Genomic DNA, 18,723 nt, shown 5'->3' on the forward strand with positions numbered 1-18,723 from the left:
AACCGAAGAAAGACGCTTAAGAGTACTAAATAAATATTTTCTACTTTTTTACTTAGAAGTGGAAATAAACATCCAAATCCAGGGCCACCAGTATTCAGTACAAATTCAATGCCAGTCAAGAAATCAAGAAATTCTAAATGTCCATGTTCTGTATGCAGCAAAGGTGTTATTGTGTGATATATACTATGTGCTATACAAAAACTCACTGATTGTGATAAATCTAGTGTAGACCGTTCAATTTAACAACACAATTTTACACATGTTCCATATATTTGCAGATAATGTTTTTACTAAATGAACTGCCTTTTTGTGATTATCAGCGTCAAGATTTTCTCAAAGACAACATTTCATCATCAGATTTTACAGATTTCCGGGACCATGATGCATCATCTTCACTTGACGGCACTTCACTACCAACTACTACAACTAATGTACCATCAACTGTACTGTCCAGATGATCACATCCAGTGCTTCAAAAAAGGGCTTCAGTTTTTACACCTAAATGTTAGATCTTTTTTGCCTAAATTTCTGAACTCAAAATAATTGCGCAGCTGTTGTTGGTATACATTGTATCTGAAACTTGGCTAGACAAGTATGTTACAGACACAGAAATTAATATTGACAATTATACAGTTATTAGATGTGATAGAGACAGGCATGGAGGAGGAGTGTGTTGCTATGTAAGGAATGATATTGCTCAAAGTGAGCTTTACGTTAACGCGAGTACCTGCTAAAAGTGATGGTTTTGAAAACTTTCGCCCGAAGTACTGAATTGACACATCGCAACTTTTTTCGAATTTAAAGATAACGATAAAAACTGAGGAATTCTGACTGAAAACGGATTTGTAGACTGGTCACCCGTGCACTTCTATGGCCTCTAAATCAATTTTAAACTTCCCAATACCAAGATCTCTGCGCCCATATATTCTGAATGCTTTGACTTCTAGATGAAGTTTAATATCGTCACGTCTCAATCAGTTTCAACAAACATGGTTCTAAGTATATGCACATTTAATACAAGATATGATATTGTTTCTTTAAAAGAGTATTATCTACTTATTAGTATAGATAAAACACTAAATATACTGCTAAGCTGAAATATAAATTGTGTTCAATAATCTAGTGATACCACCAATTATTTGGCAACAAACCAAAGGGCCCCGAGTTCGGATTTCCCGTTATTCCAACTCAAATGTCCTTCCAATGAGACTTCCTTCCAATGAGACTCAAAGAAACGAAATTCCACATATGTGCTTCTGCTCTAAAAGAATACCGACTGCATCCTCAGAAAATGTGTTCATAGAACTGTTTTGTGATATGCCACGGTAAGCATTTGCTTTAGCGTGTACAAATCAACGTATATCGATCTTAATAGCTCGGCGACGTTGTCCTTCTTTTTGATTGCCTGCTTTTTGATGTTTCTATTACTTTTTGTTCTATTCGGTTCATTAATAAATGCTGTAATGGGATAACTCGTATAAGTTTTCTGAAGAGAAGAAATATGAGCCGCGTCATGACAAAACCAACATAATGGGTTTGCGACAAGCATGGATCCAGACCAGCCTAAGCCTCCGCGCAGTCTGATGAGGATCAATGCTGTTCGCTTACAAACCCTATTACAAGTAGAGACACTGATCGCGAACAGCATGATTCCTGATTAGACTGCGCGGAGGCGCAGGCTGGTCTGGATCCATGCTGGTCGCAAACCCAGTATGTTGGTTTTGTCATGACGCAGCTCAAATATTTTCTTTTTTTAAAAACGGTTGCATTTAGTCGACCTCGTCAAGTTTCTTCAAACGACAAAGAAAAAGAATATGCGAGGTATTTGAACAACATTTCAAGCATATTGAAACAATACTTATATCATAATTTCGAAGAATGTCAAGGTGAAAGTGTCAACAGTTATAAGTTATAGTTTTTTACCAGTATAATTTGTAATTATCTTCACTATAATTAGATTTGTTGTTTTCATCATCACCGCTCTTGTTATTGTATGGATGTATTGTATGACAATAACATAAAACGAGATAGCATAAACATGTCAATATGAAAAGAGGATCACAAATATAAAGACGATAGCTGGTGGTTGTTGATATGCACACTATCATTTGTCCTTTATCCTACAAAAGTTTGATTATCTAATTAATAAAATATAACAACCGCTCTTTTCCTGTATACACTATAGTTTACATGTGATTGTCATCATTGTTGTACTATATTAAAATCAATTAAAATCGATTGATTCATATTATATAAATATAATGCAAGTTCGAAATAATCATTTGTATTACAAAAACAAAGCCTATATTATACACAATCGCTAATTTATATCTTATTAATTAAGACCGTTTTATTGGGTAATTCGTTACGGATTGTTAAGTTTACATTAGCCTATATTTGTAATTATATATTCTAATTTGCAGATATTTTATTGTTTAAGAATTATTAAACTGTATATTTTAAGCAAAAAGAATATGACTTTGTCACACGAAATTTCAATAGTGCACGTATAGAGACTCGAACCCGATATCTCGTGATGAAATTCTCATTAAACTATTACATACTTAAGTTGAAGTTAACAATTTAAACTTCCGTGCTAATTAATGTAAAATGTTTCTAATGTTGTCCGACAAAATCAAACAAAAGAAAAGCTTCATAAGTCATTATGAATAATCTAGATTGTAACACAATAATACACATCTTAGATACGTTATATAATAAGTCTTAGTAGTTAAAATATTATACCATTCATCAACTGTAATATGATATTGGAATGATTTCACACGTTAAAAGTGCCTTTTGAAATCCTAGATCCAGATGACATAATGCTCGAAACAGATTTACTAATAATAGCTAATTCTGCAATCGTTTTCCCCCAAATTTTTCCCTGTAATTGATATACCCGATGACTTGTGACTTATTCATATGCAAATTATTTCAGTTTATTTTTAGTTATTTGTTTTATCATTCCGCAAAAATATAATTGTAGTAACTGACAGATTCAACGTTAAAAACGTCAAAAACCTCTGTAAATAATGTAACGAATTGAATAAAACTGGACTTAAATTCTGCAGTGTTCAATATCTTTTGTAGGAAAATTGATTCAAAGACAGTAAACAAAATAATAATGTTGAGAAAAAGTGTTTTACGTTTAATTGTCGTCTGCTATATATCAGGATCTGTTTTATCTCAAGGTTTGAAACTTTTATTAATATCATTAACTCTATTTTATTTTTGTCATATTATGTTTACAAATCAGTTATTTTGTTAAATGGTGAAATCAAACCACTGAGCTCTTATTACAACCTCCTCCCCCCAGAGTGCGTCAGATGGGCACCGTGTTGATGTAAAAAAGGCAAATGCCACTCCAAAACTCTCTAAGGACATTATGGTGACGGAGAAATCTTTTAATAAGTATTTGTTTAAAGTGCACGTGCTGACTTTGGCATGTAAATGTGAGAAAAATTGAAATAACTGAAAGGCACATTATCCTTCAGAAATGAATAATTCTTTCCTTCTCAGAAAGGGCAGAGATTAATTCTATAACTTTTAAATAATGGAACTAGAGCACGTTAATGCTTATCCGCTGAAGAAAGTAGCGCTAATGTGAAATTATTTGTCATAAAAGTAGCAACATGTAAACAAAGTAGTATTTTACTCCGATTGGGGTGGATAATATTTTTTTTAGTTATAAAAGGTCTAATGCTAAGGGTGTAGCCATTTTATGCAGGAAAACGTTTTTAGGTATTAAATTAATTAAGTTAAAACTGATGATTCTGGAAATTTTTAATTTTACAAGTATCAGTTGATTCAATAATTTTTCTACTAGTTAATGTATATATGCTCCAAACATTGATAGTCCTAATTTCTTTAAAATATTTTTGATGTTTTAGATTCTTTTAGTGATAATGATTCATTATTTTTTGTGGTGACTTGTGGCGACTTGTGGTGACTTTAATCTTGTTCAGAATCCAGACTTAGATTACCATAATTATAAATCAAAGGTTAATTATATTATGGCTAGAAATGTTTTTATTAGAAGCTATTGAAGATAAAAATCTAATAGACCCTGTTCGAGAATTACAGGTGATGTCAGAAAATAATCATGGAGACGAACTAATCCTATACAACAAGGTAGATTAGATTTTTTTCTTGTAACAAGCAATCTGTATCAGTTTGTACGTAAATGTGACATAGATGTTAGTTATAGATCTGATCATTCATATATTTAGATATTTGTTTTGTTCCTGTTAGTCATGGAAAAGTTTAGGGAAGTTTAATAATGCTCTTACATGACATTGAGTTCCTTGCTAAAATAGATAAGAACATAGATGAAATAAAATTACAATATTGTTTACCAGTTTATAATATAGATTATATTTTAGATATACAAAATACAGAAACAGATTATGTTATTAATGCTGAACTTTCTTTTGGAGACTTTTTTTAATGGAAATCAGAGGTAAAACTATTTCTTATAGCCCATTTAAGGAGGCAAAGGAAAGAAATGTTTATGAAAACAACTAATTGAAAAAATCATTAATATTGAACAAAATTTGACAATTGAAAATAAAGACAAACCTTTTTTACAAAATGAATTGAATGAACTAAGATGCAGTAAAATTAAAGGTGCTATGATCAGGTCTAGGTCACAGTGGATTGAATCAGGAGAAAAACCTACTAACTAGTTTTTAAATTTAGAAAAATCACATTGTTAGGCTAAAACAATTCCTTTCCTAGAACATGATGGCGGAACTTTTATATATGATCAAAAAGATATACTTACAGAAACTTGTTCATATAATGAAATTTTTAATTTTTTTAAAAATTGGAGACCAATTACCTTATTAAATGTAGTATATAGATTAACTTCAGGTAGTATAGCAAATAGATGAAAACTGTTTTAGATATTTTTGTGTCAAAAGATCAGACTGGATTTGTTAAGAATAGTTGTATCATAGTTTGGAGACCTTTCTGTTGAAAATGTGTCAGGGTTAAATCGTACACATATACATGCACAGTGCGTTAACTGGAGTGCGGGTATTAGTTACCCGCACTCCAGAGCATGCTCATTGATTGGCTCATTTTTGCTGGGGTTTACATATTGTGACTGCAGAGAAAGGGAAAGCGACAGAAATGTCATATTCAGATGTTCGTTCATTGGTTCATTTTTGCCGGGGTTTCATATTGTGACAACAGGGAACGTGCTTTTATGTTTGATTATGATACAAAAGAGAAAGAAGACCAAAACACTCGGCAATCTGATTAATACTCGGGGGCTACGCCCCCTCGTACAAATAAGATAGCCTCGTGTTTCGGTGCTCTTTCTATTACATATATTGGTGATAATACTAGATTATTATATTATGATATAATGAAATTTACTGAAGATATATGCCAGGTTTAGTAATGATGATAGATTTTGAAAAAGCTTTTGATACTCTGTCTTTTACATCAATTGAGAAAAGTCTCTCGTTATTTTGTTTTGGTCCTATGTTTAGGTAATGAAGGATATCTCTGTTTTTATACAATACTGAAACATGTGTCAAATTAAATGTTTTTTTATCCATTTTTTTCAAAAGTTAGACGAAGTTGTAGGCAAGGCGGTCCAATTTCATTTTATGTGCAGAGATATTAGCAGTAAAAATAAGACACTGTAAGGATGTTAATGGCATAATTATAGATGGGGAAGAATACAAAATTTCTCAATTTGCAGATGATACATCACTTCTATTAGATGGTTCAGAAAAATCTCTAAATACTGCTTAAAAGTTGTTAAGTAAGTTTACAGAAATTTCTGCATTAAAGATAAATTTTGACAAAACTAAGGTAATTTGGATAGGCTCTCTTAAATATAGTTCTAGGTCAATTAAGACAAGATGGAAATTAACATGGGGTGATACACAGTTCAAATTGTTAGGTTTAATATTTGATGTTGATTTAGAAAAAACGATTGACTTAAATGTTAATGAAACTTCAAAAAAGTAAAAATAGTATCATTCACTGGAAAAAGAGATTATTAACTAAAATAGGAAAAATTTCTGTTATTAAGTCAATATTACTTCCTTTATTTACGCACTGATTCACAAGCCTATTAACACCAAATACTGTATTTTTGAAAACACGTAATGACATATTTCATGATTTCATTTGCGAATGCAAATTCTATTACTTATTATCATGAATTTAAATGTAATGTGTTGGAATGTTTCAGGTCTAATGTCAAGTTCGTCGTACTTATGCGATGCACTGATAAAATATAAAGTGGATATATGTGGTATATCTGAACATTTTCTGACTCCACAAAATATGCACTTCGTTGACACCCTTATATCAAACTATAAGTTTCATATCATATGTGACAAAGATTTATATGTACCAAGTTCACGCAGAATAGGCAAAGGTGGTGTAGGTATATGTTACCATAAACGATTAGATCATCTTATTGTACCATTGAATTGTACATATTTACATATTTATTTTTCAACTCTATTTGCCATGTTCTACCCATGCGATTGCAAGTTATAGGGATTATATCGATAAACTTTATGATATTTGGAATACATATTCAATGCATGGTGCTGTAGTCTTTATGGGCGATTACAACGCCCAGTATCTGGAAAACGGTAGTACACGTGATAAATTAATGTTCAAATTTATTTCTGATACAAGTTTAAGTGTTGTTAATGTATTACCTATGTGCAGAGGTCCCATGTACTCATATGTTTCGTATGATGATAAGTGCCGTACTTTAATTGATCACGTGTGTGTACCCACTGATATTTTAGATTGTGTAACTGGTTGTCAGATTATTGATGACCATTGTCTTAATGTGTCAACACATAGGCCTGTCTTAACAAAGTTTACATTTCCAGTTAATTTATCAAATGAAAATTTAAATGTTGATGAATCTGATAAAACAGTGAACTGGAAAAAAGTTGACGATGATTTGATTTATCAATATAATATGTTGCTAATGAGTGATGACGACCTATGTCATCTGACACACTGTGACCTTGACACGGCAGGAATTGACCATGCCTATGAAACTATTGTCACAAAAGTGAATAACTGTGCTATGAGCGTATTTCCTAGAAAAAAATATGTGACATTTTTGAAGCCATATTGGAACGACGAACTATCTTCTGCCCATAAAACAATGTCGGAACTTCGTGCAATATGGTGCCGAGAGGGTCGTCCACGGGGTGGTGGTCACCAAGCTTATACAACCTATAAATGTGCTAAGAAGAAATTCCGTAGATTACATAGAAATGTGACATTTAAATATTTGCGTTTCTTAAATGAAGAAATGGATCGTACGGCAGAGCTTGATTCTGATCGTTTTTGGAGACAAGTTAAGTGTAGACGCAATAATAAACAATCGAATCTTTGTGCTGGTATTAACTTTGACGGTCGTGTTGTTAGAGACCGGAGTGAAATTACTGATGGATGGAGAAAGTATTTCGAAAATCTGTATTCTTCGACAGAAAGTGTTCAATTTGATAATGAATTGTTCAACAGAGTGGAGCGTGAGGCGTCTATTCTCGACAATGTTCAGCATGACACGACCGTCGTTGTACTTCCTGAAGATGTCAGCGATGCAATACTTAGTGTTCCGAAATGTAAAGCAGGCGGGGCTGATAATTTGCAATATGAACATTTTATACATGCAAGGACTATTATTTCACCGGTACTTGCCAATCTTTTTACTCAAATGCTTCGGAAGAGTTATGTCCCAGTATCTTTAAAGCGCGGTGTGATAGTAACATTACACAAGGGAGGTAATAAACGTAAAGATCAACCAGATAATTATCGCGCGATTACTCTCACATCTGTTGTTCTTAAATTGTTTGAAATTATTGTTATGAATCGATGCAAACACGAAATATTATCATGCATAAACAAACAGCAAGGAGGCTTTCAGGAAGGTTTAGGGTGTTTGATGACTTCATTCATAGTCCGTGACAGTATCCACTATTCGCGAGAACTTGGATCTTCAGTCTACGTATGTTACCTGGACGGTCGCAAAGCATTTGATACCGTATGGCATTCTGGTTTGCTGTATAAACTGAGACATGAATGTAACATTGACAATACGTCTTTCAAAGCTATTCAAGCAATGTATACAGATATGCAAAGTTGTGTGAAATTCCAAGGACTTTCTTCAAGTTGGTTCAACGTTGAGCAAGGCACTCGTCAAGGCGGGAAGAGTTCCCCCGTATTTTACTTATTGTACATTAATGACCTTATACGACAGTTACAAGACAGTGGGCTTGGAATGTGCATTTACAATTTTGATATAGGTTCACCAACCGTTGCAGACGACATGATGCTGATGTCTTACTCAGTGAGCGGTTTAAATGAAATGTTGAACATCTGTAACACATACGCTAACAAATGGCGATACCAATATAATCCTGGAAAGTGCTCTGTAGTAGTATACAATGATAACAACAGGGATAATATTAGTAGAACATTCAAACTGGGATCAAACACAATTGCTGAGCAGAATCAATATGTTCATCTCGGCATTATAAGCGACTCATACTTAAACACAAAAAGGTGCATTGAAGAAGCTTGTAGGAAGTTAAGAGGAACGTTTTTGAGCATTTGTAATAGTGGTGTCCATCCAGATAACTTAAATCCTATATCGTCCAAGAAAATCTACAATAGTGTAGTTATTCCTAAAAGTCTTTATGGCTGTGAGTTGTGGGATGTTATTTCTACAACAGATTTACAACTGCTTGAACGATCTCACAGATTTTGTATAAAAAACATACAGTCATTGAAGACAAATACACACACAGACTACGTACTAAGCTCCATTGATATGGTGTCCATTGAATCATTAATAGACTACAGAAAGTTGCAATTTTTGGGACAATTATGTCATCTATCAAACAATTATTTAGCAAAAGATATTTTCAACAACAGACTAGTTCGATTTCTGCAATTTAATACTCCATTCCGTGGATTTTTGCCAGATATCTATAGACTTCTACAAAAGTATCAACTATGCGATGTGTTACATACATACAAAGATACGGGATCCTTTCCATCGAAAATCGCTTGGAAACGTACACTTACAAAACATATAATTAATACTGAAAAACTTAATCGATATAACAGGCTAATGACAAGTGATCATGGCGACCTTTTAAGAGCTGTGATAAAAGTGAATGAGCCAAATGTACTGTGGCAGATAGCAAAATGTAACCAAACTCTTTTGAATATATGTTCAGTATTAGTTTCCGCCATTGGAACTCTCTGTTCTAATGAATATATTCGAACGTGTTCAAAGTGTTCGGTGTTAACAGACGATATGACAACGCATTTGCTGCTGAACTGTTCTGAAAACAATTTATTAATTGAAAGTATGTGGAACGGCGTAATCGACCGCCTTGGCATGGACTGGTTTTCGGACTTGATAGGCCGTGAGCCTAGGGAGCAGTGTGTCAGGTGCCTTAGCTTGGCCATCCAGAATAACGATACGAAATTTTCAAACTTTTGGATGACTAAGTGTATGTTCAAAATGTACAAAGTGCATTAATCAGAAAATAGCACAATTCTTTTGAAAGAATTGTTTTTATGTATCGATGTTATGTCTACTGAAACAAAGCTGAACTTTGTGTATGAATTTGTGAAATAACCATAAATTATGCATATTTGATTTGCATTTATACATGTTCATGAAAATTATATTCGCACATATATCTTTTTCATTTAATTGCAAATTTACTGTATGTATTCATAATTGCAAAAGTATATCGATCTGGACTGTATTATACAGTTGTTTTATACTCCATTTATAGCAGTAGCATAGCAGATTTAAGTTTAAAAATAAATGATATTTACCATCAATTAAGTGGTTATAGGAATTAAAAATCATTTTGTTAAATAATTCATTTCAAACATCAGAACTTTCAGTTTAGCGTTGCTTAAAAATATTGTTTTTTAATGAATTGTTCAATCAGTGTAACTTGGATTACTATAGTAGTGAATTAAATAGTAACCGTTTATATTCTTTATGAAAATGACATTTCGATCATCTAGTGAACTGGTCTAGGTTTTCATATAAATGTCATTGAATTAAAACTTGTAGATTTGTTTCCCTGCTCTCTGTTTCCTAGTGTTTCGTTTCCGCACTAGGGTTAGAGGGAAGTCTAAATCATATACAAGCATTTTTCCCCGTCTTAATTCTTACTCAGTGCTTTACTTTTCAGTTAGGGGCAAATCATATAATTGTGCTGTCCAATGTATACATTTTATAGATTACTTGCATTTGTTTATCTATATTCTGTCTTGTAATGTATATATCACATTTGTATACCTGTTGTGTCTGTAGTTATGTAAAAACTGGTTGTGTAATTGTTCAAATCTTCATGTATTATGGAGGATAATAAATAAATAGAATGCAGGGCAAAAATAAAACAATCAGAACTTATTAAAACACACAAAGAAGGTGGTTAAACGTGGTTGATATTTATAGTTATATACAAAGTTTAAAGATACCATGGTTTAAAAGATATGTTAGTAATAGCAAAAGTAAATATTATAAGCTAGTAAACACATTGTTTAATATTGATAAAAATTTTAACACTGGAAAGATGTTTTGTAATTTGATTATTAGTAAAATAACAAATTCTTTTCTGGATTGATGTTTTAAATGCTTATATGCTGTTTGTAGATAAACTTTATATAGAAAATATAGAGCAAGTACATGTATTACATATGCCACTTTTAATCATACCTTTTTAGCAGGAAATAGATATATTTACATTCAGACATTATATAATAAAGGAATCAGATTTGTAAAAGATATTATAAATGAACAGGGTAACTTTGTAGATTTGATATATTAAGAACAGGTCACAGGCAAACCTGTGAACTTTTTACAGTATCATAATTTAAAACAGGCAATAAAATTGAACATGCAAAAGTTTGATATTTTTATTAGTAACGATTTGCTTAATGTTCAATATCCTATAATAAATTGTTATGTTTAACCTATTTTAACTATGGATAACAATAAGAAATATATTTATGAAATTATAGCTAAAAATTCAGACAAACCTACAAGTCAAGAAAGGTGGAACACATGTTTTAACGACAATAATATTAATTGGCATTTAATATATAGTTATGTTTTCAAATGTTCTAAAGATTCATATATTCAGTGGTTCCAAACAAGAATTATTTATAGAACTTTAGTTGTTTAAAATGAAAATTGTTGGCAATAAAATGTATACTTTTTGTAAATGCTGTGACGAAACATTTTTACATTTATTTTGGGAATGTCAGCAAATTCCAGCCTATTTCAATACCTTAGAGAAAACTTACATAATTTTGATGATGTTTTATGTTGTAAATCATTCATATTAGGTACAGAAACAAAAGATTATAAATATGACTTATTGTTTCTAGAATTGAAAAGATATATTTATTTGTCTAAGAGCAAAAACTTTTTACATACATGTATTGGTTTTAAAAATAGTTTGAAATTAGCATGGAATATCTATAGAAATACAAATTTGACAGATGATGAAAATAATAGATGGTCAATATAAGATCCTAAATTGCTTAAACTACACTTAATATGTGAAAAAGAACTTCACCTCGTAACAGATTATTTAATTGTTTAATGATAAGTAGTATTCTTTAGTGGTAAAATATTTTTAGAAAATAGATGGGTTTATTGTATTTATGTTTGGTTCAGATAATTGCCCATTAAGTAACTTTTTGGAAGTTATAACAGGCCACCAAAACTAAAACGTTTTGAAGAAATAAATTAATAATCATTTCTGAGACATAATGGGCCTTTAAACACTGGTTTAGTTTAGTGTCTCTGCTCTGAAACTGTTTTACATGCTTATATTTATTTGTTTCATATCATTTTTATTACATAGGTTATATATATAAACTTTCTGACAATCAAATAAATATGTTCTATTTTTACTTTTTTATTTATGGACATCAGAAGCACACCTTTTTATACCTGTTTTGTTTTAAGTTGATATTTCTGATGTAACAAATACAATGCCTTATAACAGGCATACAAATGGTAAACTATAACTATACGGTATCAAATATCCCAACATTAACATTATAATAACTAGGGTTTTTGTGATTTGTACTACACGAAACAAAACGCCAATAACTCGGGTATGATCTTTTGTTTTTAGGATAGTTACTGACCGAATTACCACGCTTAGTTGTCCGTAAAAGAATATCATCGAGTGATAAATTTTTATCTAAAAAAAGGTTAACTAGTTTCATTAACGTTTATTTCACAGAATGTACGTCGGGAAAGGCTGATGTTGTGTTTGTAGTAGATGACTCCTCATCTGTTCAAAAATCTAATTATAACCTTGTCATTAACTTTGTTGCTGCCGTCGTCGGAACTTTGACCGTCGGGCCCGACGACGTTCAAGTGAGTTATATCAGTTTCTCGTCTAGTGTTAAGAACCAATTTTGGCTAGACGATTACTCGACTTCGGCGGATGCAGTAAAGAAAATAGAATCCATCAGGTATCTAAGCTTTACTTTTATCTTACAAATTTCCTTTTAGATATATGAAATTGTCCAACATATGATGTGAATTTATGCCCTCATAAAATTGTTTGTTTATTTTACCCAACGTACATTTGCTATTTATGCCTTTATTATAGTTAACGATGAATATTGTTATATCACCGGACATCAAATGGTGCACCTATAGTCAAGATAATTTATACTGATTCCGAAGGACAAATGTAATGATCATTTAACTGCTGTCTGAACACTGCTAAATTAAACCATGTCTCTCTAAAAAATAAAAAATGAAGTCATGGGTGTTTATAGTCAGATAACCTTACGTAAAATACATGCAGAAAGTATGTAAACCATTCTTCCATGATAAGTATTAAAGAGCAAAGTTTATGTTCGCATATGTGACTTTCTTGCTGCAAATAAAAAGAACCAATACATGCTATAAGAACAATATTCAACATGGGAAATATACATGTTTGTCAGTATTTATCATACTAGAATGTATAGTTATGGTGCATTGTAGCCATATAACATCGACTTCATCATGATGCAAAATTACACTATTTATTTTTACATGAATTGAACATGTTGTAACATTCAGCTATTCCCAGTGACAGTTTATTTTACATTGATCTCAACATAGTGTGAAATGTATCACTAAATTCTAGATTGAATTCAATATTTCGATGTGCTGTAAAATGTGACAGTAAAGTTTTACACTGAATTTACCATAATTTTTTTAACATTTCATCTTCCACTGGGGTTTTGTCTAAATAAGGGATGTGGAAACATCTCTTCAAAATTTATTTACCATATGATAGTGGTCTGATCAAATAATTTGTTTGCAAAATTTCAGATCATTCGCTCAGCCTGTTTTTCAAGAATAATTGTTTAAGTTGCGGAAAAGAAAAGACTGAAAAAAATATGAAAAGCGTTTAAACAGTTGATCTATGTAAGAAATTCGAAATCTATTCTTTAAGGAGTTAGACATCATTGGAGTTCCATGAATGTCACATTGTAAAATTACTCTCTCCTGTTGAAAAGTTGATTTTACATTTAATTTGACATGATGTTATAATATTTGGAACAAATGAGTTGCCAATTGAAATTTAATAACGTGATAGATATTGTTTAATATTCATCTTAAAGATTTCGTGGTGGAAGCACAAACATTCAAAAAGCTCTCGAGTATGCATTCACACAAAACTTTGCATCGTCGAACGGGGCTCGAGACGGCGTCGAGAAGGTTCTTGTTCTTATCGCAGACGGGGAGTCATCAAATGTTGTAACTACAGCACAGGTGGGGCCATTTCACCCCTGATTTTGTTAAATGAACTCGCTCTAATTTGAATTTTAGAAGCTCTAATAGTGATGGGGTTTCAAATGTAAAACCAGTTATTGAAGCATAATTCTATATATACATGTAAATAAATTCAGAATTTCACCATTTTAAACATACGGAGTTTGGACAGCCTGTAATTATTTTTTTTTTTTTTGAAAACTTCATGAATACACGATTTCAAACCTGCTCTCTATGGCTCAAAATACCACTTCTCATGATAGTCTAGCGGCGTCGAAGGTGAATACTTTAATGAGATAACAATCTTTTTCATAGTCTTATTAAAATCTTATATTTACTACATAAATGTAAATGTTACTTGTTTGAAATCGTGTATTCATGAAGTTTTCAAATAAAATAATTACATTTTTAAATTGAAACTGGGTTGATTTCTATATTCAAACTTACATTATTCATGAAGTTGAAATTGTGAATTCATGAAGTTGAAATAGAAAAATTCATAAAGTTGAAATCGGGAATTCATGAAGATGAAATCGGAAATTCATGAAGATGAAATAGAAAATTCATGAATTTGAAATGTCCCCACCGATCTTTTGTAGATCTGAGAGCAACATGTTTTGTTCACGTTATACTTTTGGATATATATTTGGTATTAATTTATTTTCCTTAAAATAATGTATGTTAAATGAATTCTTAACTTATTAGTTCAATTGCACAAGGCAACCGTGAAGAAGACTTTATTTATAAATATGATAAGTTTTTTATAACATATATTAGTTGTTTTACTATCAAACAAGTATATCCCATTACATATTTAGGAGATTCGAGATGCTGGTATCAAGATAATATGTGTGGGTATTACTGATGGGATAACTCGCGAATTTCTCGAGACAATAGCAGGGGACGCTGCCAATGTTCACATGGTGACAGATTTCAGTGACCTCGCTGGAGTAACAGACGAACTGACAACAGTTGTTTGTGAAGGTATACAACATTGGAAAGATTCTGTTTACTTGATCAGGGTCAGAAAATACCATGTGGTATATGATATCATTTTTAAAGTGCAGCTTTAATTCTTGTCTCGATCCGGACGATAAAAATGTTGATGATGTTTTCATTTCTTCATCAATTTAAATTGCATTTATCACATGCTCAGTGGCAAACTCTTCCTTACTTTTGTTATACAAATGTTATTATGGTTTATGTGAGATCATTTCTTAACATTTGTTTTGTGCAGGTGTGTTTTTGGTTTGATTACCCTCGTAACAGGAATGAACGATATAGACGAGCATAATGTTAGGCGAGCAAATTGTAAAACAAACACAGTTCATAAATAACTATCTAATATTTCTAAAAGTAATATCAGTACACGTACTTGCGTGTAGCCGTAAAACGAGCAACCGTAACAAATTTAATTGGTGTGTCGCCTAAAATTCTTAACATTTGGAACATGCTATCAGAATATGTTTACATTGCTTTGTTTGTGAAAAGCTCTCAGCCATATGGTTTGTACATAAGATACTGAACTTTTACTGAAATAATTTTTATTGAGACTTGATATATTATTCCAGTTAGAATCTATTATATTTGTTAGATCAAAACTATATTTAATTCATTTACTTGGTCACATCGATACTTTAAGTGTCATATCGCATGTTTCTAGCTTCATGGGTAGAAGAAGTCTGAGCATTATATAGGCCGAGCTTTCACCTAAGAGGACCACCGACATTCCAAACAATAGTCAGATACTTGAATTTATCTATTAATACAAGAAACAATGACCAGAGATTAGATTTTATATGTTGTCATATTTGCCATTATACTTTGAATGTTAATTTTATTGTCTAAACAGCAACTAATGAACCAGTGAGAGGTCCATGTGACAACCTGCCATGTTTAAACGGCGGCAGCTGTACTGTCAACGGCACGAACTTCACGTGCACGTGTACATCGTCATATACAGGAAACACGTGCAGCGTAGGTATGTACAAATCTTTTTTACTTCAATTAGCCAAAATATTTATTGTATATCTCAAAACAGTCTTTATATAAACAAATGTACAGCAGTTGAAATACCTTGCAGCAGACGATTATATATTAAAACACATGTTTACATATTTTGTACCAATAAACGTTATCCGAAACTCGGCAAATGTGGGTTTTTCTTAGCTAATGGTACAAACGTTATCCGAAACTCGGCAAATGTGGGTTTTTCTTAGCTAATCTATAGATACAAACAAATTTTTACCGTTATAGCTTCACGGTGCACTACTCGCCACACATAAGTCAACCTGTTTAGCTTATTTTCGAAGCTGTGACTGTATAAAGTTTAATTGAACCTACGGATTAGCTGGAAAAAAAAAACCCCAAATATTCTTAATTCCGGAGTAAGTCTATTCTTAATGTAATTTAGAATTTTATAAACAAATCATGTCAAAGAATTTTTGCGTGACATTTTTATACCTTTATAATGATGTGTGACCAGTTGTAAAAAAAAAACCTTTCACTTTACAAGCATTTGTATTATATTTGTGTAGACAAACAAAAAATTCATAAAGTGAAATTATCATTAAATAACCAGATATAGACGAGTGTGACCTTGACATAGATTCATGTGAACAGAACTGTACAAACATACATGGTGGCTACAAATGTACATGCGAACCGGGATATACACTAAATCCCGACAACCACACATGTGACGGTACTTTTATTTTCTTTTTTTTTTGGCCGTAAGTTATCTGTTCCCATCTAAGTTTTATGTAAACAAATGTAGATTTAACCAAAACCTTGGATTTTCATTGTCTATTCTAAATTTAGTAAGAGAAGATCAAAATTTTGATTGCCGTGTAATTTATATAATGTCTGTAATGGATAAATTCCTGAGGTTATACCGGTATAGATATAAAAAAATAACAATCTAAGTATAGAGGATGATGATCATTAAATCAGATAATTGACATTGTAATATCTTCAGATATTGATGAATGTATCGGCGTATCTCATAACTGTTCGCAAAACTGCTCGAACTCGGTTGGGAGTTTCCAGTGTTCATGTATCGCTGGTTTTAGCCTGAATGAAGACGGCAAAACATGCGGCGGTAAGTCTCTGCATTCCTTACAAATAGATATAAGAATATAAATAACTAAAGTTTCACAGCGATTGCAAATAAAGATTAAGTTAAGAAAATAGAACTTCGTGTTTGTCCCCCTTTAACAAGCGTAAAGCAGACGATCATTACTTCATTCACATAAATTTTAACTTCATTTTTAACAATACCCATACTGTAATATACTTTTAAGACAACTTCATTTTGTGTTTTTGCGATTTAATGAACAGTCAGCAAATAATATTTTAAGACACACCGACACTATAAAATGACGTCTTATCAGCTTTACTTGTGGGAAGGTAGGGGAGGTGGCACAAGTGGTTTACTTTGATAAGAATTACCGATCTTCTACAGGGAAACTGGATAGCTTTATCACGTAAAAGAATCCAGTCCCTTTGTGGGAATTGTATCTATAGCGGTGCGGGGAAAGTGATTTCAAGACGTCGAGCTTAATAAATCAGCCATGAAATCCCTGAAATTTGAATTAAGCACGGTTTATAGCTAAAGCACACATTTACATTTATCAGGAATACTAAAACAACTTATAAAGATATATTTTCTTTATCAGAAACGCCAGTTAAACTTATAAAGATATATTTTAATTTTATCAGAAGTACCGGATATTGACGAATGTGAACTAGGACTTGCCAATTGCAGTGACCTTTGTAACAACACCAATGGGGGCTATTTCTGCTCCTGTCTTACCGGCTACATTATTGGAAGTGACGGACTTACATGTAAAGGTAGAACAGTTCTAAGCGCATACTTCCACTTATATATAGCTCAATTTTTCATATTTAGTACAATTATTGTCCTTTTTAATATATGTATAGAATTTACTTAATAAATGTTTGAACCTCCTTTGATCTTATCAAAAAATTCAGTTTCAATCATGGAAATGCCAAGGAACAATTTACGCGGCTATTGTCGGTCATTTTTATAACACATTAATAACGTGATGCTGATGATAAATATTTGAAATAAACAAGGACGTGTATATTTCACATAGAGTTCTTAAAGGCTATCACAATCTAAAAAACTCCCTCTTAATGAAATGAATAATAATATTATCTATAACAATACCATTTTGTGAACATCATTTACTAATTCAGAAGATAACGAATGTATGGTAAATCAAGGTGGTTGCTCTCAGGAATGCAACCAATACAGAGGGTGGTTTTAATTGTTACTGTCGTAACGTTTACAACCTGCAAGCAAACGGGGTAAATTGTATAGGTAAACGGGTTTATTCGTTTTGTACATTTTGTACGTAAATCTAAGGTATGCTGCATTCACAATACAATTAAACCAACATTTTGTCCAAGAAAAACATGCATTCTTAGCAGTCTAACAAAAATGACCTGGAAAATGTAAAGTGTAAATGTAGAGCTCTGTTTATATTATAAATTGTGTAAAATTACCACTAAATGGTTTAAGTTTCCAGCCGATGTCCAGTAAAATCTATCAAATAATGTCATCGAGGAGGGGTTTTAGGCAACGTCATGGTTGCATGTTCACGGCAGGTTATCTAGAGGTCATATAAGACATTATCTCCCCTTTGCGACAATACATTTAAATAGATATGTTTTCATGAGTCTATAGCATTACATTAATCCTAACAAAACTAAATATCTTAAATGGATTTGTCTATCTTTCAATCTGAACAAAACCAAAATATTTACTTACTGTACAAACCATGATCAGATGGCCCTGGTCGCCCAGCAGGCTAACGAGTTAGCCAGGCATACAAATGTAGTACTCATAATATATAATTACTATTTTATAT

General features: G+C 32.0%; 1 protein-coding gene across 1 annotated transcript in view; it reads left to right on the plus strand.

The window, feature by feature from the left end:
- The window catches only part of LOC132750297 (fibrillin-2-like), a 72,837-nt gene that overhangs the window by 24,942 nt on the left and 29,172 nt on the right, over positions 1-18,723 (plus strand). The window contains exons 30-38 of the mRNA XM_060740246.1: positions 279-443; positions 3,053-3,194; positions 12,294-12,528; positions 13,678-13,828; positions 14,647-14,812; positions 15,681-15,809; positions 16,410-16,532; positions 16,806-16,928; positions 17,549-17,680. Coding sequence (XP_060596229.1) covers positions 279-443; positions 3,053-3,194; positions 12,294-12,528; positions 13,678-13,828; positions 14,647-14,812; positions 15,681-15,809; positions 16,410-16,532; positions 16,806-16,928; positions 17,549-17,680 — 1,366 coding nt within the window. The remainder of the gene's footprint in view (positions 1-278; positions 444-3,052; positions 3,195-12,293; positions 12,529-13,677; positions 13,829-14,646; positions 14,813-15,680; positions 15,810-16,409; positions 16,533-16,805; positions 16,929-17,548; positions 17,681-18,723) is intronic.

Source organism: Ruditapes philippinarum, unplaced genomic scaffold, assembly GCF_026571515.1.
Source record: "Ruditapes philippinarum isolate M1 unplaced genomic scaffold, ASM2657151v2 ctg2604_1_1_1_1, whole genome shotgun sequence".
Classification (NCBI taxonomy): domain Eukaryota; kingdom Metazoa; phylum Mollusca; class Bivalvia; order Venerida; family Veneridae; genus Ruditapes; species Ruditapes philippinarum.